This window comes from Dama dama, chromosome 12 (genome assembly GCF_033118175.1).
Source record: "Dama dama isolate Ldn47 chromosome 12, ASM3311817v1, whole genome shotgun sequence".
NCBI lineage: Eukaryota > Metazoa > Chordata > Mammalia > Artiodactyla > Cervidae > Dama > Dama dama.
Window position 1 is genome coordinate 40,896,478 of NC_083692.1, and position 22,993 is coordinate 40,919,470.

At 39.4% G+C, this 22,993-nt stretch overlaps 1 protein-coding gene across 1 annotated transcript in view; it reads right to left on the reverse strand.

Annotated features, from left to right (window-relative positions):
* Nucleotides 1-22,993, reverse strand: part of FBN1 (fibrillin 1) — a 258,201-nt gene that overhangs the window by 23,312 nt on the left and 211,896 nt on the right. Inside the window, exons 46-59 of the mRNA XM_061157087.1 lie at nt 22,817-22,933; nt 21,860-21,988; nt 21,174-21,293; nt 18,647-18,772; nt 13,796-13,945; nt 13,400-13,465; nt 13,016-13,132; nt 11,140-11,259; nt 9,471-9,593; nt 8,035-8,166; nt 6,049-6,174; nt 5,269-5,475; nt 3,949-4,074; nt 3,580-3,702 (exon numbers count right to left, since the gene is read on the reverse strand). Coding sequence (XP_061013070.1) covers nt 3,580-3,702; nt 3,949-4,074; nt 5,269-5,475; nt 6,049-6,174; nt 8,035-8,166; nt 9,471-9,593; nt 11,140-11,259; nt 13,016-13,132; nt 13,400-13,465; nt 13,796-13,945; nt 18,647-18,772; nt 21,174-21,293; nt 21,860-21,988; nt 22,817-22,933 — 1,782 coding nt within the window. The remainder of the gene's footprint in view (nt 1-3,579; nt 3,703-3,948; nt 4,075-5,268; nt 5,476-6,048; nt 6,175-8,034; nt 8,167-9,470; nt 9,594-11,139; nt 11,260-13,015; nt 13,133-13,399; nt 13,466-13,795; nt 13,946-18,646; nt 18,773-21,173; nt 21,294-21,859; nt 21,989-22,816; nt 22,934-22,993) is intronic.

A 22,993-nucleotide genomic window follows, 5' to 3' on the forward strand; every position in this document is an offset into this window, starting at 1 on the left:
TTCTTTTTCTGCTATCTGTAAGGCCTCCTCAGACAACCACTTTGCCTTCTTGAATTTCTTTTTCTCTGGGATGGTTTTCGTCACTGCCTCCCATACATTGTTACAAACTGTCCATATTTCTTTAGGCACTCTACCAGAGCTAGTCCCCTGAATCTATTTGTCACCTTCACTGTATAAGGGATTTAAGTCATTCATGAATGGCCTAGTGGCTTTCCCCACTTTCTTTAGTTTAAACCTGAATTTTGCTATAAGGAGCTGATGATCTGAGCCACAGTCAGCTCCAGATCTTGTTTTTCCTGACTGTATAGAGCTACTCCATCTTCGGCTGCAAAGAATATAATCAATCTGATTTCGGTATTGACTATTTGGTGATGTCCATATGTAAAATCATCTCTTGTGTTGTTGGTAAAAGGTGTTTGCTATGACCAGTGTGTTCTCTTGGCAAAACTCTGTTGGCCTTTACCTGCTTCATTTTGTATTCAAGGCTAAACTTGCCTGTTAGTTCAGGTGTCTCTTGCTTTCCTACTTTTGCACCCCAAACCCCCTATGATGAAAAGGACATCTTTTTTGGTGTTAGTTCTGGAAGGTCTTGTAAGACTTCATAGAACTGGTCAACTTCAGCTTCTTCGGCATCGGTGGCTGGTAAATAGACTTGGATTACTGTGATGTTGAATGGTTAGGTTTGGAAATGAACTGAGACTGTTCTGTCGTTTTTGAGATTGCACCCAAGTACTACATTTGACTCTTTTTGTTGACTATGAGGGCTCGTCCATTTCTTCCATGGGATTCTTGCCCACAGTAGTAGATGTAATGGTCATCTGCACTAAATTCACCCATTCCCATCCATTATAGTTCACTGACTCCTAAGATGTTGATGTTTACTCTTGCCATCTCCTGTTTGACCGTGTTCAATTTACTTTGATTCATGGACCTAACATTCCAGGATCCTATGCAATATATAGCACTTTATAGCACTGGATTTTACTGTCACCACCAGACACATCCACAACTGAGCAATGTTTCTGTTTTGGCCCAGCCACTTTATTCTTTCTGGAGCTATTAGTAATTGCCCTCCACTCTTCCCCAGTAGCATAATGGACATCTTCCAACCTGGAGGGCTCATCTTTCAATGTCATATCTTTTTGCCTTTTTATTCTGTTCATAGGGTTCTCACTGCAAGAATACTGGAGTGGTTTTGTCCTCCTCCAGTGGACCACCAGAACTCTCCACTATTACCCCTCTATCTTGGGTGGCCCTGCAGGGCATGGCTCATAGCTTCATTGAGTAACACAATCCCCTTCGCCATGATAAGGCAGTGATCCATGAAGGGATGTAAGTTCTTACTGCCATTAAAAAAACTTTGGCTTTTTTTAAAAAGGTCTTTTTTCTTCCCTTCCTCTTTTGTTCTGTCTTTTTGTGTGTGTGTGTGTGATTTGATGACTGACTTTACCGTTGTGTATGGATTCTGTTTTTTTTTTTTTTTTTTATTGTATGTGTATACCTATTACAAATTTTCAGTTTGCAGTTACCATGAGGTTTTGACATAGCAATCTACATATAAAAAGATTGTTTTGCTAGTCTCTTAATACCAAATCCTTTTCCAATATCCTGCATTTATGCTCTCCTCTCACCATTTCTGGTTTTGATAGCATATTTGTGTGTGAATGATTTCCTACCTTTTCAGTATCTTTGCCTTTACTAGTGAGGTTTTTCCATTTGTAATTTTTTTATTTCTAGTTGTGGCCTTTTCTCTTCTGCCTAGAGAAGTTCCTTTCACATTTGTTGCAAAGCTGGTTTGGTGGTGCTGAATTCTCTTTGCTTTTGCTTGTCTGTAAAGCTTTTGATTTCTTTGTTGAATCTGAATAAGAGCCTTGCTTGGTAGATTGTTCTTGGTTGTAGGTTTTTCCCTTTCATTACTTTAAATACATTGTTCCACTCCCTTTTGGCCTGAAGAGTTTCTGCTGAGAAATCAGCTGCGAGTTACCTTGTATGTTAATACTTTTCCTTTGTCTACTTTTTGTTAGTTTGATTACTTTGTGTCTCAGTGTGTTCCTCACTGGATTTATCCTGGCTGGGGATCTCTGTGCTTCCTAGATTTGGGTGACTGTTTCCCTTCCCATATTAGGGAAGATTTCAGCTGTTATTTCTTCAAATATTTTATCAGGTCCTTTTTCTTACTTCTCTTTCTGAGACCCCTATTGTGTGAACATTGCTGCATTTAATGTTGTCCCAGAGGTCTCCTAGATGGTTTTTATTTCTTTTCATTCTTTTATTGTGTTCCTCAGCAGTAATTTCCACCATGTATCTCCCACCCCACTTACCCATTCTTCTGCCTCACGTTTTCTGCTGTTGATTCCTTCGAGTGTATTTTTTATTTCAGTTATTGTTCATCTGTTTATTCTTTATTTTTTCTAGGTATTTATTAAACTTCTCTTATATCTTCTAGATCTGTGCCTCTATTCTTTTCCTGAGATCTTGAAACATCTTTACTATGATTACTCTGAATTCTTTTTTTGGGTAGAATGCCTATCTCTACTTCACTTAGTTGTTCATCTGGGTTTTTAACTTTGTTCCTTCATCTGGGACATATTTCTGTGCTCTCACATTTTATGTAACTTTCTGTGATTGCAGTATCCATGCTGCAGGCTGTAGCACTGTAGTTCTTGCTTCTGCTGTCAGCCTTCTAGTGGATGAGGCTTCCTCGTGGGAGGGATTTTTTTTCTGCCTACTGGTGGGTGGGGCCTTTCTTGTCCCTCTGGTGGGCATGGCTTTGTCAGGGAATGTGTTTAGCAGGAAAGACTTTATTCAGAAAGACTTTAAGCAGCCTGTCTGCCTATGGGCGGGGCTGTGTTTCTACCTTGTTGGTTGTGTGGCCTGAGAAATCGGAGCCTACATGCTGTTTGGAGCCAAGTCTTGATGAGAAAATGGCAGTCTCCACGAGGGCTCATGCCAGTGAGTACTCTCCAGAATCATTGCCTTCGGTGTCTTTGTTCCCACAGTGAGCCATAACCACCCACCGCCTCTGCAAAAGACTATCCAGTACCAGCAGGTAGGTCCAGCCCAGGTTCTTATGAGGTCACCACTTTTTTCTCTGGCTTCTGGTGTACATGAGAACTTGTATGTGCCCTACAAGTGTAGCGTTTCTATTTCCCCCAGTCCTGTAGAATTCTTGTGATCAGACCTCACTGGCCTTCAAAGTTAGATTCTCTGGGGGCTCCTCCTGTTCCCAGACCCCTAGGCTGGGGAGCCTGACCTGGGGCTCAGAACTTTCACTCCTGTGGAAGAATTTCTGTGGTTATTTTCCACTTTGTGGGGCATCCACCAGCAGGTATGGGATTTATCATGATTGTGCCCCCTCCTGCCATTTCATTTTGGCTACCTCTTTGTCTCTAGATATAGGATCCTTTTTAGGAGGTTCCAGCGTTGGTGTAAGAAAAATGTCCCCGAGGAGGCACTAACCCCAGGGTGGTACCTCTTGCCTATAGGGAGGTCTTTCAGCTTTGGATCCCTCAAAGGCACAAGGAATGAAACCATGTTCCCATAAGACAGATAAGTGGGTGAAGGCAGTTTCCACTTTACCTTTGCAGCTCCTTCCGTCCTCCTGCAGGATGTAGCCTTTCGGGCATGAACACTGGTAGCTCCCTTCTGTGTTCTTACAGATGAAATTGCAGGGTTTGGGGGCCTGGTTGCACTCATTCAGATCTATGATCAAAGAGACACAGTGACTGCCCATCTAAAAAGATGTTTCAATGCTCAATACCAACAGCGTCTAACAAAGAATCTTAATTTTAAAGAAAGAAAAGATAAACTGTATAGTCTTTGATTACTGTCTTATGTTTCCTTATGAAATTACACAGGCTTTTTAGAGTTTTAGTTTGAGGGTTTTTTCCTCATAATGTACAATTTCCACCCGAGAATAAACCTGAGCATCAGAAATAGAACACTTACCTACACAGGCAGTTCCAGTTATATCTGGAGTGTAGCCAGTTTTACAAATGCAGTGATATGATCCTCTGTCATTGACACATTCCCCATTTCGGCAAACATCATGAATAACCTTGCACTCATCAATATCTATAATTTAATAAATAGCAATTAAAATGAGAAAGGCATTATAAAAGGGTCAATATGTACTGTTGGGCATTAAAGCCACTGACACTCACATCTTGACACTTCTATCTCCTTACTGCTTAGCAGGGTGCCCATAGCAAGTGAGTTCTTAGCCTTGGACTGTCAAGTAACAATTTTATACCCATAGCTCTTATTTTTCCTGATCTTTTCAAGATTTCTCTGAAATGCAATATAGCATACTCTCATTGGTCTGAAGAAATGAGTCTACCATCTCATTTTCACATCTGCCAAAGAATCATAAATCACTTTGGTCATTACATCTATTCTATCTTTACCATCCAATTCTGTTATTCTACCTTAGTTACATCTTTGTAACATGAACATAAACCCTGTTTAATCTCTTTATTCTTCTCTCACTTCTGATTTCCTCCCAAGGAGCTCAAAGTCTCTTTTTATGAGACTGCAAACAATTGCAGTTATTGTTGATGAAGATAGGCCTGGAAGTCTTTTTCAGAGCAGGCTTAGACACCTTGACAGCCTCCACATCCCTCTCAAGCTGACATGGCTTGTACTTTTCCAGAGGCAGCTGTCTTAATTGCCAGTACAATCATCCCTCCATATCCAGGGCACTGGTTCCAGAACTACCTTGTTGATATTGAAATTCATGGACACTCAAGTCCCATATACAAAATGGCATAGTACAGTTAGCACTGCACAGGTTCAATCAACCTTGGATAGAAATCAATCCAAGGTTGGTTGGATCTAAAGATATGGAAGGCTGTGCATCAGCATTGTTTTATACTTCTTTCATGTGATATATTTCAGCCAGTTTTATGAGATAAAATACATATTGGTGGGCTGCTTCAGGAATTTAGTGATCATTTATTCCAATATGTATCTAAAAGATTATATTCTGAGTAAAAGGTTATATTCTTGTAACAAACCAGCTTAAAAAGTTGAGGACTCCTTGTAAGGCAAAGACATGAGCTGAAGCACACACATTAATCAGACCAAGGACACTCTGGCAACATGGCTTTGAATATCTAAAGTACCATAATGATTTTTTTTTTTTGGGGGGGGGGGAGGTCAACCTAAACTATGCAACTTAGCCTAGGCCCACATTATAGATTCTATATTCTCATCTGCTCCTCATAAAACAAATTCCCTGAAAGTATCTTTGGACCATAAATGAAGTACCTGCTCCGTTGGTCATAAACCCTCGGCCATGGGGGCAGAGTTTTTTGAAAGCCACAGTGCCCTGGAAAGGGCAGATCTCACAGTGGGGCCCCCAGCCTCTCCCTCCATCGCAGCAGCATTCAGACTTAGTGACGGGGTTCCTGTTGCTTGAGCCGATCTGACACATGTTCTGGAGCACCTCCGTGAAGCAGTACCCTTCCCGGTTGTCTGGAAGGGACATTATGAATGCAAAGAGGATTTCAGGGAACTTTAGAAGCATAATATGGTATTCCGAATTTGCTCAGATATTAAAACCCAAGAAGGATGTAACACTTTACCCTGGCTGAGAAGGAGCAAGAAGGGAAAGCTGGAAGCAGCAGTAAGAGAAAAAGGATGACATCTGGGGAAAACAAGACAAGATATTCAGTAAGTGGGCAGAAAGGCACTGGCGTCAACAAGATTATCACTCTATCTGTTCCCAGAAATGTGGAGAACCAGGCTATAGCAAGGGTCAGAGAAACACATGGAAACTGATCCTGAGCATCAAGAGCTTAAAAAGGCAGCTGAGAAAGAAATTCCAAACAAGTGATTCAATAATACAATTAGCAAAGGAAGAACTTAGCGGCAGGGTGGTGCTAAGCCCAGTGGACAATCATGGTCATAGAGTCATCTCCAAAATATGAACATTGTTAACCTTTCCTCAAATTTCAACATCTTCTATTATTTCAAATAAGTGATCTGGTTTCAAGCATCCCCGTGTGGAGGCTGGGGTTACAAAAGCCCCCTGTGGTCTGTACTCACCGAGGCACTCATCCTGGTTGGGGCTGGCTGTGAAGCCGTCATTGCACTCACAGGTATAGCTCCCCCTGGTGTTGAGGCAGCGCCCATTCTCACAGATCCCGGGCTTGGTCTGACATTCATTCTCATCTGTGTGGTGTAATTGAAGGACCAAAAACAAGAGGCGTCATCTGTCCGCTTTGTACAAAGATAGATTCTTTTTTTCTTTTAAGAAAGAAAAGTTTAGTTTGTGACTAGATAACCTATTCACATGGTTCCAAATTCAAAGGGTACAAAAGAATATACAGCCCAAAGTGCCCCTCCCTCTCCTCTTCCCCAGCCACCAAACTTCCTTCCTGGGAAGCAACCAGTGCTACTGCTAATTTCTGGAATATCCTCCTAGAGATGAATTATACTCATACAAACAAATACAGCCATATGTGTGTGATATACATCCACCCTTTTAAAAACATAATTGATAGCATGTTTACATACTTAAACATAGATGATAGCACTTTAGGTACACTTACGTTTTTCACTTAAATTTAAAACTTGCCATATCTGTATGTGTAGAGGATTCTCAGAAGGGTTATTTTAAACGAAGAGAAAAAAATCCTTAAGATCAATATGTTAAAGAAATATTACAATACTCACTAGAATAATGTCTGTGATGGTGAGTTTTGACCTGAGGGAGTTTGTCTATAGTAATCTTCTGATGCAATGTAGATTATGCCTATAATACTTCAACAGTATTAAGGAATAATGAATCATAATTCAGTCTCCCCAGTTTAAAAAAAAAGCATTGAAATAGCTGGAGAGTTGAAAGATCATAAAGTAATTTGCCTAGGTGCTCCCATTGAGAATAATTCCAAGCCCCTGAGGCAGAGATCTTGTTGTGAGAGCCAGAGAATTGGAACAGGTTAAAATTGGCAATGCCAAGGCCACCCTGATACCAATGAAACCAATATCTGAGGGTGGGACCTGAGCTCTCCAAGTGATTCCAATGTGCAGCTGAGGCTGAGAATCACTATTCCCAGAAGATCCAGTGAGTGATCGTTAAGTCCACATGCTTTTTCTATGCTTTTAAAGTCTGCTCTTCAACTTCGGTTTAAATCTGTATCTTACAGAGTAAGGGGACAATATGGTTCTTAAGCTTCTTGACCGACAACATGAGAAACGGTATATGTAGAAATTTTCTAGTATTTTTTCTTTATTAACTAAAGCAGAAGTCAGGAAACTTCTGTAAGAACAGTAATATTATAACATTACTGTATAATATATATGTCAGTATTTTAGGCTTTGTAGGCCATTTGATCTCTGTTGCAACTATTCTGCTCTGTTACTGTGACATGAAGGCAGCCATGGAAAATTATGAATGGTTACAGCTCTGTTCCAAAACGAGTCTATTTACAAAAACAGGTGGTAGGTTGGCGAGCTGAATTTGGCCCTAGGACTGTAGTTTGCCAATCCCCGGTCTACGATGCTTTTCAAGGCTGAATCCACATTAGAATCACCTGGGAAGCTTTTAAAACTAGCAGGGCCTGGGCCTCAATCTAGATAAGACCAGTTTCTCTGGATGTAGATCCCACTCGTTTAGTGATATTTCTGGCTTAGTGAAATTTACTGAACAACTGTACTCAATGTTAGGGTGGCAGTAGCAAAGTTAAGCCAGTAGGAAGGCATTCCAGTGTAATGGGAAGACCTGAACCCAAAACAACAAAGGAGTGTAAACAATAAAGGAAGGGACTAGAGGAAATACCTGGTCTTCTAATCCTGGCAGCAAAATGGACCTAGCAAAAGCACTCAAAGGCCAGCTCAGAGGGAGAGAAATGATGCTGCTGGTGGAATTCATAGATAATCAAGAGGCAAGGAGGCCTCCACGGAAAGTCATGATAGGAGGTAAGAGAGGCAAGATGGCTCTAGCCAAGGAGAAGACAGCATCCACGAGGACGCAGAGCCCTCGTCCGTTGCATCCCACTCACTCAGCCCCTCTGATGGGGCTGCCCTCACCTACGCAGCCTTCTCCGTCAGGCCTTCGCTGATACCCAGGCCCACAGATGCAGAGGTATGTGCCGATGAGATTCTTGCACTCCATCTGTTTTTCAGCACAGTCGTGCTTTCCCTCTTCACACTCATCCTCATCTGGAAAGAAAGAATGTACAAATTCGTAAAAGGAGCGGCCTTAATCTCCTGCCCTTTAAATATAAGACAGTTATCAAGTAACCAGTTTTTACTGACACTATTTCAACATTAACCTACTTTCTTTTGCATTCTTGGGAGCTTGTCTCTTAAGATGGGAAGGCATCTTCTAACCACCTTTGAACTTAAGAAATTTCTCTCTAGCTGATAAATTTTTCAAAGGCAGGAAGTGTGATTTCTAATTAGTTTTGACAAATTGAACTAAAAAGGCCTTATACAAAGCTTTCATAATATGATAATTATAACACCATTATCAAACTAATAATAAACCAATGCTTCCACTATATAATGCTTAAATAATATAGCTTATGATGTCTTAATATCATAGTATTAATATGACATATTAGAATAATTGTGAAATATAATAATGAAAGACTGTTTTTTATACTTTGAGGAAAAGACAGGCATCTACAAATATCTTCTCTACTAGGTCTTCCTTCCATTTTCTTTTTTCTGGCACAGTGTGGCTCTTCTTCATTCTTTACTTTCTGTCCTATTGCATTTCCTTCTTTTTATCTTTCCCCTTTATGTTATCTGAATTGAGAAATTTGAACTTTAGCCTGCATGTGACATGGAGCTCTTGCTTTGGAAATCTTCCTACCTTTAAGAAAAATTCTATGTAAATCATTTGAAAAGAACAGATATCTGCTCATTTAAGAACTTGGGAGAAGCAAATCAGAGCTCTTCAGGGATCCCCAGGATTTACCGAACTTTGTATAACAGAGCTTAGTCCAGTACTTTGGCAATTGCAGGTGTTCAGGAAGCACTTTTACAGGAAATTGTTCCAAGTCAGCTCCATATGCTACCCCATTCTTGGAATATAATATCCCATAGTGATGGGGATTATTTATTATTCACATTCCTTCCTTGTGTTCTCATGTTCTTAGTTATCATACTATGATGATTATTTATAGCTCTCTCTCAGCCTCTTCATATTGAGCTTCTTATATATGGGGAAGTTGTTTTCTTTTTCCTTATATCTCTACATCTCGTAGAATGGCTGGCATGTCATAGGCATGCAATGTGTGGTGAACTAAAAAGGGTCTGCAGTGCCACCCTCAACCCAGCTTTAAGCTACAATTTAGGAGAAAATGTAGCAATGACAACCGTCATATTGTCCATAGACTACAGCAGTGTTCCCCAATTTCCAGTCTTTCTCTACTAGTGGATGCTTTGGAAGGACATCTCCCATCATAGACAGAGTTAGAACACCCTGGCTTAGATGACTTTGAACATGCATGTCTCACCTTTGCACATCCTTCTGTCTTCTCTCAGAACATATCCAGCAGGACACTTGCATTCATATGACCCATAAGTATTTACACATCGGAAGGCACAGAGCAGGGGATTCTGGGCACACTCGTTTATATCTGCAGAAGAAAGTAGGAAGAGAATAATGGATCATAAGCCTCAACCAAAAAAGGAATATACTTTTACCAAAAGTTGCAATGTTTCATTGTCATAAACATGGATGGACCAAGCAGTCTTTGCATTTCCAGGATTATAAAATGCGTTGGTTATTTTATAATTAGCCTAAGTAGGGTGATCATACACCTACGTGGTTCTTCCAGCACAATCTTAGTTTATACTTATTGTGCTGGTATAATTATTGTTATTTAGGCAGATGAGAAATTATAGGTCATCCAACATATAGGGAGCTTTTCAGAAATGCTGGCTTTGAAGTCTCAAGTTAACCAGTTACCACTCCCTAAAGTCACAATGAAATGGGGATCAGTTTTACCCCATTTAGCCAGAATAACTGCTAAGTCAACTGCTGTGAGAACAGTCAGAACCCCCAGTATCATTAACCCCTCCCCTTCTCCAGATAAAAGAGTCTCCTGTGAAGTAACAGTGATACTCATGCCCAAGAAGTATTCTGAATAATTTTACACTTCCAGAGATATTGTACTTAGCTCACACTGAGGCTTAAGTTATAGCCTCAAATAGGAATAATAGTAATAGATTAATAGATAAAAGTGGTTTCTGTAGATTGCATAGTTTGGAACCATCAGAATATGGTTCAGAAAATCAGGGTTAAAACAGATCTTCTTGATTACCACATTTCTCCCTAAGGCCAACGATTCTGACAAAAACATCTGTGAGATCCCACATCATGATCTAGTCACAGCCGTTAAAGATTCACCAACATCTTTGATGAGGAGTATTGATAGATAATATCTCTAATGAAAAGCTTACCTTAATACCCACTGTACCATCTCCTCGCCTTCATTCTTAAACCAGTGGCTCTCAACTTAAGAGTGCATTGGAACCACCTGGAGGGCTGCTGGGTCCCACCCTTAGAGTGTCTGATTCAGGAGGTCTGGGACAAGGCCTGAAAATCTGTATTTCTAACAAATTCCCAGGTGACACTGATGTGGCTGATCCAGGGACCACCCTTTGAGAGCTGCTATTCTAGACACTCCCTCCCTTGCCTTTCTTTCCTTGCATCCTACCAGACATACTGGCTGTTACTTAGAGAGTATCGACAGCCTCTTCTGCAGTGATTGCCCCCAGAGAGAGAAAGGATATTGGTGTTAATCTTAGCGTGTAGTTGTTTCTATGAAGAGAAAAGAAAAAGAAAGGGTGTATAGGATACAGTGGGAAAAGGGGGAGACAAAGAAAATAAGAAAGAGGGTAGGAGACAGGACAGGTGTTATATTCAAATATTAGTGGTAGTAGAGACCCCAAGAAGAACTCTGCATGAGATGTGGCATCACCTGGGCCATGAACCACCTATACCTTTTTCAGATACTTTCTGCAGAGAGGAGGCCACATAGAGAAGAAATGATGACATGGCCCAGATTTTCTTTATTTTATATACCCTGGGTGGTATTTAATACTAAGAATTATAAACAACCAACTACTATCCCTATGATCAGAACATGCAACCAACTATCCTATGTTTAAGAGGCTTACCTTCACAAGTCATCATTGGCCCAGGCTCAAATCCCTCCTCACAGGTGCATTCGAAACCTCCAATCACATTCTTGCAGGTTCCATTTCCACAAGGATTGCCTACCGAACATTCATCAGTGTCTGCAAGTGATCAGAAGTGTAGTCAAAATATGATGAATTGAGAGAAAATGGACTTGGACTCAGATAGTACCTTTCAAACTCCAGCGGAGTACTTTGATCTCTAACATTTTGGTTCATTCTCATTCTGCACTTGCAAGAGAAGAGTGCGTATCTTATGACCACAGATTTATAGCTGTGAAATTTGACTTGCTAAGTGGCAGTAACAGTACCCAGGCTTCTTATCCCTTACTGTGCTCTTTGCTGTGGGTGTCTCCAGCCTCCTATGTTATGAAATATATCTACTGGGAAGAGATGCTCAAAGGGTTAAAACAAGGCTTCTCTTACAAGTCAAAAGTTTTTGCTTACTTAATGTTAGAAATACACCTCCAGTTTGGCCTTACATTACATCATTCTCCAAGAAGCCTTAAACATGATGGATTTTTGCCAGATATAAAATAGAAGACTAAACTTACGCAAAATAAGAGACCAGAGGTTAAGCAAAATTGAGACACTGGATAAAGTCAAGAGTCAAGTAGATTTTGTTGAATTTGTGGAAACCAGATGGCTTCCATTAGGCAGAAGAAAGGCTAGAAAGAAATATGTTTAGGGTATGATCTCTCTAAACAACTGTGGAGAAAAGTCTTACCAAGGAAGTCTAAAAAATATATGTCTCCTAATCCATCCACCTAGAATATTGACTGTTCTTATTCTGACATATCTCTTGGGGAGAATACCTTCCTTTGGGAAAGGAACATTCCAGAGAAATAACATTGCTATCTCAGCTGTCTAGAGCACAGAAAAGTGATGAATTATTATTGAGGGCTGTGTCTCATGTTAGGTTCTGAAGTCAGAAAGTGAGGGCAAGAGGGCAGGGCTGAGAGACCCTGGTGAGGAGGCATATTTCTCACATATGTCGTAGCACTAACTGAAGATATTCAACAGAAAACACTGGCAACTTTGCTTTTGTTCTGCTATGAAATTGCATTTCACTGTCAGGAATATTACAGCTCTTTCAAGTTAATAAAAATCACACTATCATTGATTTTTAGAGTTGTAAGGTAATTAGAAATATTTTAATCCATCTGCATGATATTTATTATATTCTGAATCTTAGAGGGCTGAAAAACTTGCTTAAGTTCCCACAGCCATGGCTGTGGGTAAAAACCACATACTCTGATGCCCTGTATAGAAAGAACATTTTCTAATGCACACAGACAAACCCTCAGCATTTATGCCATTATTAATTTAGGCTACATTGAATGGTTTTGAATTTCTTAGATAAAAGAGGTCAAAGGTCAGTCACAGGAGCCATTCTTTGAAATTTTAATAAGGGGGCTAATACAAGGGGATACCCTGGGTAGGCAGCCTCTCACAGTACTAAGTGTAACAAAATCTGGGTAAATTTTGTGTTTTCCATACTGAAAGAATAAGATTATGACAATTAACAATTTTTTTTTTAATTTCATAAAGGCTTTCACTATAATGCTGTCCTTTTTACCATCTCTTCAAGTGTGTTCAGTGACCTTGTCATCAGACTGTAAGGTCCAATCAAGGAAGGACCCTGTTGGCTCGGCTCACTAATGTAGCCAAAAAAACCAAGCACAGTGCCTGGTACCTGACAGGCACCCGGCCGGTATTGCTGGATGAATGATACATGAATGAGTAAATAAAACTTATTTCTGTCCCATCCTGGTGTTTATATATCCTTGTGTGAATGCTGAATTGCTTAATTTCCAATTTGTAAAATCTCCGTAGAAGAAGCCACTTTATTACTCACCCACACATTCATTCCCTTGCAGAATGTAGCCAAAGGGACATTCGCAGCGATACGACCCGTCGGTGTTGATGCACTGCCCGTGTTTACAGACATCGGGTTCTTTGCACTCATCCATGTCTTAAGCATAGGAGGAAAAAACAGTGAACAACAAAGTAACTTTTTAGAAACACAAAGGGATATTATGATTGTTTCAGTGTCTAATCGATAAAATGTATTGTAATACTAACATACAATATAATAATATAATTGGTATCTAAATGAAAAGACCAAAAAATAGGGCTTCATTTACCAAGGCAGATGTGGAGAAATAACAGCAAGAGAAAGGACAAGGAAGAGACTGGTGGAGAATATTTTAAAATGCTGAGTCCAGCGCAAGCCACTCACCAACTGCTGAATCATCGGGTCCCACAATGATGCCACTTCCATAGGGACAGATCTGACGGAAGGCCTCTGTGGTGGAGATGAACCCTCGTTAATGGGTGGGCCAATGGCATTTAGCAAATATCGTGTGGAGTCTGCACATAGTGGAACACGATGAACAATCCAAGCCCAGAAACCAGAGAAAGTTAACAAAGCTCTCAGAGCTGGGGTACCTACTACTTGGGCAGCTTTGAGTCATAACATACTTCAGAAAAAAATAACTACCTCGCTCCTAAGATAAAATAATCTTAGCGAACATTTCAATTGGACTTAACAATTAAATTGTCTTATTTTCCGAAAGCCTGCAGCCTTACAGCCTGCACTGTGAATGGCCCAAAGAGATGCAGACAGGAGACATACCATCGGGTTCAGTGGGGCACAGCTCGCAGGGATCTCCCCAACCTTCTCCCTTCAAGGCACAGCAGCATTCCTGTTTGGAGTGATTTCTGGATTTGGGTGATGAACACTTTCCTCCTTCAAACTTTGCGTAACAGTAGCTCATTCTTAGATCTGCAGCAAAAATTCAAGACACCCCTCAGTGGCTTTCCTGCTAAGTCATTATTGTATAACATTGAGTAAGAAACAATCCACTCTGTTAAATGTGATCTCTTCTTATGACTGAAGTTATACTTTTTAAGTGATTATAAAAGTAGCTGAGCTGAGATTGTTAAGTGAAAGAGTTCGTTGCTCAGTTGTGTCTGACTCTTTGCAACCGCACATGCCAGCGAGGCTCCTCTGTCCATGGGATTCTACCAGGCAAGAATACTGGAGTGAGTTGCCATGCCATCCTTCAGGGGATTTTCCTGGCCCAGGGATCGAACCTGGGTCTCATGCATTGCAGGCAGATTCTTTACCATCTGAGCCACCAGGGAAGCCTGAGATCCTTAAAGTGATAAATAACCTTTGTAGTATGATCTGAAGAACAAATCTGTGTGACTTTTACCTTATTACTTTTCATTTTATCCAAGGTTCTGAAGCAGTCTGATGTGAGGCCAGTGCTGTCACCATCAGTGACTTCAGGATGGGGACATTCAGAGGTGGACTAACATTTAGTGAGCATTCTACGGTAAGGTAGCTCTCCCAGCTCTAGGTCTCACTGTGATATCACACACTGCACTGTGTATTCTGTGTCGCCTAAGCCCTGGAGACAAAACCCCAGATTCCAGGCATAGAGCAAATAAAGATGTGCCAGTTTTGTGGACTGGCAAAAATACAACTCAGTGATATTTCACTGAAGCAGCTCTTCAGTTTCTGTCTACAAAATATATGTGAGGTTTTCTGCAAATTTTATGCACATGTGTGTACACACTTCACACACACAGAAGCTTGTCTGGCTCAACAGAGAGAGGGAAGGTAAAGAGGACAGGAAGACAGGAGGATGTGAAGGAGAATAATCATCCTTTCAAAGGATATATTTCTTTCTTTTTTGACTTCATTACAACTTTAATGTGTTACTATACCACTAATATTACAGTATAAAAAAGGAAAAAACTAAAGAATTGGTTCTTTCTATTTAATGTATTTTTAAGTGAGAAAAAATGTAAACCTATATATTACTCTGTCACAGTAATGAATAATAACATTTTTTGTTTGGTAAACATAAATTTTAGCTTATACATGACAGATTTTACTGACTTTGGGTAATCTTTGAAACTGAAATTTATGCTTCTTTTTAGGTTATTTTGTGCTTTAAAACTAAAGAATGAAGCAGAAAACATCAGTATTTTGATGTACATAAATTGTATGTTTAATATACTTTGATTTTATTAAAATTTACTTATTTGTTATTTTAAAGGATATATTTCCTTAACATCAGTTCTTTCTTGGCAACTCCAACATGGAGCACGGGATTGGGATATAGGTCCTTCAAAATTCTCCAATGTTGCTTGACATAGCTTTGGAAACTGACTTTTCCATTTCTTATAGAGCAAATTGGGTGACTCTAAAAAGTGAGCTCATCCAAAAGCCTGGAGTGTGTTTGCCCTCAAATTTGACTTCCAAAGTTTTGCAAACTCCTCTGAGTCACACAGATGCTGAAATCTGCAGGTTTTAAGGAAATGTGTTCAGCTCCATTTTGCACAATACCCCTTTCTTTATGAATGACCAGGTCTGCTCTCTCCTGTCAATGTTTTCAAGTCCAGGTAGCAAATTATTAGAGCCATTTATGACTTCAGTTAAGACAATTTTACCGTCTTAACGAGACAAGGTGAGAATAACTGAGTTGCAAAAGATCACAGCAGGAAAATTTTCATGAATTAAAGTATCAGCCAACCATATTTACCAGGCTCCAATAAGTCAAATTCAGTTGGCCTTTGCAATGAACTTGTTGAACTCATCATGGCTACAACTCTTCAGATAAATGATCTCTCTGGGGGCTACAGCATTTTCACATTTGTTATGGGTGGGGACCTTTTTTGCAAACTACTCTTCTGAAGGTGAAGAGCAATAAAAGCTTGCAGCATCTCCTCTATGCAAATTTTGTCTCTGTTGAGAAGCTTCAAGATTTTACAAACTAGTTTTTTAAAGAACACCTTTTAATTTGCTTTCTTTTTCTTTTTTTTTCCCCCAGAAATCAAAATATTAGGTTTATTACTGCTGACACCTGGCATGGAAAATATGTCTCTGAATTGCAGGCATGTCTCATGGCTTCCTCACGTTCCTCCCAGAATTTGCTTTACTCCTCAAGTCCATTGTCACATACAGCATTTTGTGTTTACTCGTCCTATTTTTATTATTTATGCCTGTAACTATCTTAAGATATAATTTAATGACTACTCAAAAAAAAAATCTCAACAAGCATATCAAAACTCAGTTCTTTCCTCTGTCTTCTAGCTTGAAATGTATCTTTTAAACCTGGATACATGCATGTTCTAATATTGGTCTGTTCTCATTCTCTTTTCCTTTTATTACTGACCCTGTTCCATACCCCAGCCCACCTCCCCAGCACCACTGTATCACCTCACCCCAGAAAAAAATCTAGGTATGAAGTTTAGAGTGAGCCAAAGTGACAAACTGCCTTCACGGAACTTTGTTGCAGGGCTGGCTCACTTACCTCTGTGGCCTTCAGGTGCGAGTTTGTTCACCTGAGTCCTAGATCCCATTTGTTCCTTCAAAAACATTATCCATGGTTCTCTTCTATGGAATTTTCTAATTTTATGGGCAATAGAAGCTTGACTCCTAATTTGCCATCTTATAATAAAAACACAGCTCTTAATTCCCTGGCTCAAGCAAAATCTGTGTCCTGTGGGAGATTTACATTGGCTTTTGTGGTCACTCTCTAGAATTGGTGTTTTAATCAAAGGTGCCAGGCACTGCGAAAGAGTTTGTATGCACCAGCATCCTTTAACGAGGGCTTGCTCGGATGCTTGTTTACCAGTCCATCTGTGAAGCACCCTTAATGACCTTTGAAATTTCATCAGAGTTACAAAAGTCACTTTGCCTGCTCGCATTCCTCAATCCTGGCTCTGCCTCTTGGAGCTGAGCTTGTGGCAGGCCTGCTCACAGCTGGGCTGAGTCTTCCTGCAGCGTTAGCTTGCTCAGTGACAGGCCAGTGCAAATTGAATTAATAGCCTCTGAATTTCCTCTGGCCTGCCACATCGGCAGATTCACACCTGGTTTCTCACTACTTTCCTTCCAAACTCCGGCCAAGCCAAAGGCACACAAAAACAAAGGAGCAAGAGCTAGAATTTATCTGGCTGGTCTGCACCAAAGAGACAGAATATCTGCTTGCATCAAGCACTGCTCCACCCACAACCCAGAAATCCACATGGGGCTCTGATAGCTACCTACAAGATCAAACCAACAGAGAATTCTCAATGCTCCCCCTTCACATCCCTAAATATTACATGACAAGATGACCAGTTGAAAAGTAAAAGGTTAATCAATTCGAATAACAGTAAGAGTCTATGAAAGACTCAGAAATGAACAAAGCTTTGTCATGTATTCAATAAGACGCTTTGGGTAGGTATTCTTATTGTTTAAAAAGAAGAAAATTGAGCCTCCAAAAGATTAAATGACTTGCCCTAGGCTATAAATGACTTGCCCTAGGCTATAAATGATAAGGCTGTGATCCCTAAAGCCCAGTTTTTGGAATCTTAAATAACATCCATTGCCTTTTACTTGGTAATACGAAAGTAATACAAAACAACCAAGAAAAAATCCTGAACAATAAAACAACAACAAAAAACCCACTGGAATGGGGTAGGGGTTGTGGGGTAGATATGTGTGTTTGCATGTGGTTTTTTTTTTTTGATCCTGAATTCATTAAACTAGTGTGTATAAGTAGACAGACATATACAATTGCCTTCTTTAGTAAAAACTAAGCGCTCGGAGAAGGCAATGGCACCCCACTCCAGTACTCTTGCCTGAAAAATCCCACGGACAGAGGAGCCTGGTAGGCTGCAGTCCATGGGGTCGCTAAGAGTCAGACAGGACTGAGCAACTTCACTTTCACTTTTCACTTTCATGCACTGGAGAAGGAAATGGCCACCCACTCCAGTGTTCTTGCCTGGAGAATCCCAGGGACGGCGGAGCCTGGTAGGCTGCCATCTATGGGGTCGCACAGAGTTGGACACGACTGAAGTGACTTAGCAGCAAGTAGTTTTCTGAGACATAATAAACGCTGTCATGCATAAGTTCAGGCTCCCCTTTTGACTTTTTTTGAAGTTCACAAATGTTATTCCTGAAAACAGACTATGGGCCAGCAAGAATCCTGGTCAGTTCACATTTATTTTTCTGTTTTCTTAGAAAACTTGTGATGTAAGAGATGGGCACTATATCCTGGGAGCACATGAGTTAGTCTGCATTTTTCTGTCTGAAAGTCTAGGTTTTGGCTCACATTTACACAGGTTACCTCTTCTGAGGCAGAGAACTTGTAAATGAACTTCCCCCAGGCTTTCCCGTGTTCAGTGGCTCATGGCTGATCCCCTGCTGACTGACCTGTCAGCATCTGTGTTCTCAGGGGGAGAGGCAGGTTTAAAGTGCCAGGACAGTTGTTGTACAAGCAACCATAATATGATGGATGAGTTTTTAACCTCAAAAGTAAAAATGAACTTTCTGACATATGGTAATCATTAGACCTCTGGGTGAATGAAAACACTCCATCTTCTCTTTTACAGAGAATCAAAGCTTTGCCATGTTTAAAAAAAATAAAACCACAACAAATAAACACAGAGTAATGAAAGTCTAAAGCCAAAAGTCAAAAGCACTTACCTTGGCACCTTCTTCCCGTGGAGGACAAGGAGAACCCGTCTGGACACAGACATTTGAAGCTGCCTTCAGTGTTACTGCACGTGCCCAAGGCACAGATTTCTGGCTCTTCAACACATTCATCAATATCTAAAAAAAAGTACATGTGTCAAACAAAGTCAAAACACAATGGAGACACTGTCAGATATTAAATGCACAATGTAAAAGCACAAAGCCTAACTGAGTTTCAAAATTCTTCCAATAATGAAGATTTTTCCTGTATCACAATGCTGGGAGTGGACTTTAGGTTGTGATGACTTTTAAAAAACTAGTTTTGATGGTTCTTATCATAAAAATGGACTCTGCAAGTGCCTTCTTTGGGATGCAGTGAGAAACATCTTTTACCCAGATTGAGTTTATTAGATAATTAGAAAAGTTGCAGTAATCTCGTACTACCCTCAACTGGGAAGGAGCAAGAAACTCTAGAGTCTGACTTCACTAAAAAGTAAACAGATGCTCTGAAATTCTAATTATTTTAACAATGAGTTACTCAGCGAGAAATCTAGGCCTTTAAAGCAAATTTGTTCCTCTCCATCCATCCACAGTGTTTTCCCCAGTAGCCTATGCTATCAACCTAAAACTGTGACTTTTACAAGGACACTAATGTTTGTGAAAATAATCCTAATGCAATACAAACTAAAGACATCACAGGAAATGAGGCTCCTATCTCTCATTTGCAGTTTGATTTTTCTGAAGACACAAAGATATCTTCCATGTAAAGACTATAGTTTTTTTTTTTTTTTTTTTTATGGTCTAGATAATACGAGATTGACACATAATTATGGCATGTTTCCTTGAGCATATTAGTATACCTTATCTACTATAAAGGGGTAATTAAGGATGGTCTGCATCCTGAATGGCTTGAGTATGCCCTAGTTTGCCTGAGAGAGTCCTAGTTTATGCCTGTTGACCTGGACTCATGATTAGTGAGTGCCGGTCAAAACTGTCTTCATTTGGTGAGCCAAGTATATGATGACCCTACTTATGGAAAAAGTATGACCACTCTTTCCAAGAGGCTTACCCATCTTTTTCCCCTGACTTTCAGCAGGGATTTGTAGTGAAAAAGAGGTAAGTCTTGATTCTCAGCCATGCTATTTTAATGGAAGTATTTTTTTCCAACAAAAGAGATTATCTCTTATATCTTGGGACTCTTTATCTTCAGATTTGTACAAGTTCTACCCACATCAAAATGTATTTGCATTACACAACTTTATTCCCATGAGGTCCAAGTAAAGGGAAGTTAAGAAATTAACTTTGTTATCTTGACTTAGTTTTGTAAATACCACACAATAGATATTCTAGAAATGTGCAGTGCAAAGTGATTATCTTTCTGTACAGTGTAAAACCAGCCTCTTCATCATTTCATGTTATGTCACATTTATAACTGCATCATGCTTCCTGTGGTTTATTAACTAACAAATCTGAACAAATGTGAACTAACAAGGCTGATGATGACTGAATTACTCCATCCCTACATTCCCTCCACCCCCATGTCCAATCTTTTCTTAAAAGTCAACTTTTGTAAAAATGCTCAGATGTTTCCTTTTTTTCCTTGTTTTTGTTGTTATGATTCTCCTATGGTAGAAATCAAACTGTAGGTGCCAGCTTCATAAGGGTAGGGACAAAGATTTAGAATGAACACATTTATTGACTATTCTGAAAATCATTTTATCTATATATTTTCATTCTGTTCATTTAGGGGTAATTTTGCATTAGTCATGGAGGGACTAATGCTGACCTCTAATAGAAGAAAAATGACACAGTAATTTGTATTTAGGTCTAATTTTGATGTTTTCACTTAGAATGTTATCCTTTGAGATTTAAATTAGATATATAATAAACATTTCTCATTGATTATATTAAAAGTGGACAATTCTTACTCATTAGGGATTAGACACAGATTTGTTTAAAGGTGGGAGCATGGACTAGGTGACTTAAAAGTTCTTTTCATCCTATTTATTCATGAATTTCTGACAATTAATGTCTTTCATTTAATGCAATGATACATGTATTGAGGAATGCAGTACTATAAAACTTGCTGAGAATTTATTTGTAGTTATATATTTCTACCACTCTACAAGTCAAAACAACAATGACAAATTACATAGCCACATTCATCCAACCTTGAATGTGATCACTTAAAGATTTTAACTGGACTCAGGAAGCTATTTTTAGTTGCAACCCACTGGCACTTAAAAACAGGTAGTTCAGGACTTTTTATAAGCTGCATAAAAACACACTGGAAAAGGGTCAGAGCATGCAACCACCCAAGTACACAGAGCAAAACAGCTTCATCAGAGATTAGCCCGAGAACTAGATGTTCTTGTCTCACCATCTAATTATGAGCCCATAAGTCACCCCCTACCCTTGGATTTGTCTGATAAAGTATTGCAAAATGAAGACACCATTACACCATCTCAAAAATTTGACTCTGATAATGTCAATGAGGTAACCAATACTGCTCATTTCCAACCACTGGTAGCCCTCTTACCTTCACACTTGTCATTCTGGAGACTGTATCCAGGTGGACAAATACATCTGTAGGACCCATCCAAGTTTTGACAGGTGCCCGGGGCACATTTTCTGGGATCTAGGAGACATTCATTGATATCTGCAAAGAAAAGGGAAAAAGAAGAAAAGGTTTCCCACTGGCATGATTTCCATCAAGCAATTAAAATTCAAAGACACTGGAATCAAATCTAATATATAAATTTAAAGCCCCAAAACTCCACCATGAAAAAAATTAACACCTCAATAAAAATCAGCTTTATCAGCTTTTGGAAGTGTGCAAAGTAACAGCCATACTTTATTTGATGTACAGAAAATTAAATATTTCCAGAAAAGTACAGCATTTAAAAAGTGAATGGCTGTGAAGATTTTTGAGGGCACCTAGCAGCTTATAGAAGAGCTTACTACAAAGCTATGTGGAAGAAAAAAAGAAAGGGAATTACAGTTGTTTATAGGATAATTCAACTGTCACACTGAATGTTGTAATATTGTAACTGTTTTCTGTAAGTACAGAAACTTAAAAGGTAAAGGGGAAAAGTACTACATATACCATATACACCTACAGGCAGCATTAGGGTAATTCTATTCTGATCTTTTCCCTCCAGGCTTCTGAAGGAAGAACTGTGATACAGACTGCGTGATTCCTGGCGTGGTCTCAGCAGCACTCACCCACACAGGTCCTCCCATCTGGAGCCACCTCATAGCCTTCATTGCACTGACACTGGAAGGACCCCACTGTATTGATGCATTGGCCGTTTCTGCAAAGGTTCCCATTTCCAGTTGCACATTCATCAACATCTGCCAAGGAAAACATCCTTTGATATATTCCAAAGAAAAATGTCATAATCCCATTAATGACCAAAACCTTTAAGGGGAAAAATGCTTATTCTGAATTTCAGTGGCCTTTGCTGGCTCAAACTTAAGAGATTCTTTTCTGATCTAGTTTATAACAACAGACCTGGCTTTATTTACCTATCAAAACTTTAAAGATGAAATAATTCTACTAATTCAATTGATAATTTGTTAGGATTTTATCTGAGTTTCACTTTGCTCATCAGTTTTAAAGGTTAAAACTGAATTACTAATACACAATACAGCTGAGAGTATTAATAACTATTCTTATAATCAGAAGTATATAAAAGTGGCCTCTTGCACAAAACAAAATTTGGTTCCTCACCCTTGCTTGTGTATAGTATAGCATATTTTATAGGAAGAATTTTATAGCTTCAATAATTTGCTTCTTTGAAGAGAGGCTACAGTGAAACACCTAGACAAGTAGGTCCACACTGCTCCTGAATTATGTAATTTCTTTACAAAGGATCATTTTTATATGTTTTAAAATATATTGAATTTACTTTGAAATGTATTTAATTTGTAGCATAGTAGACATAAAAATTATAGCTAATGAGTATTTTAATAAAAGTCATAGATGTCCTAACTGTATTTGACACTTAATTAGCACATTACTGATTATTAGTTACTTAATTAGCATATAACTCTTAACCAATTGTCACATTTAAAATGGTATATATTAAAAAGGATAGCCGGCATGCTGGAGATGATGCTAATTACAAAGACACACATGAAATTGCCTTCCTCTGGTGGTTGGCTGTTTTGCACACATACCTATGCAGTCATTGTTGTGGGAAAGGATGAAACCGTGATTGCAGCGGCAGTTGAAGGAACCAATCGTGTTGCGGCAAGTGCCATTCCCACAGGCATCTCTTTCACACTCATTTATGTCTAGCAGGAACGAAGGAAAAGGAAAAAGGAAAGGAACAAAGGAAAAACATAATTATGAAC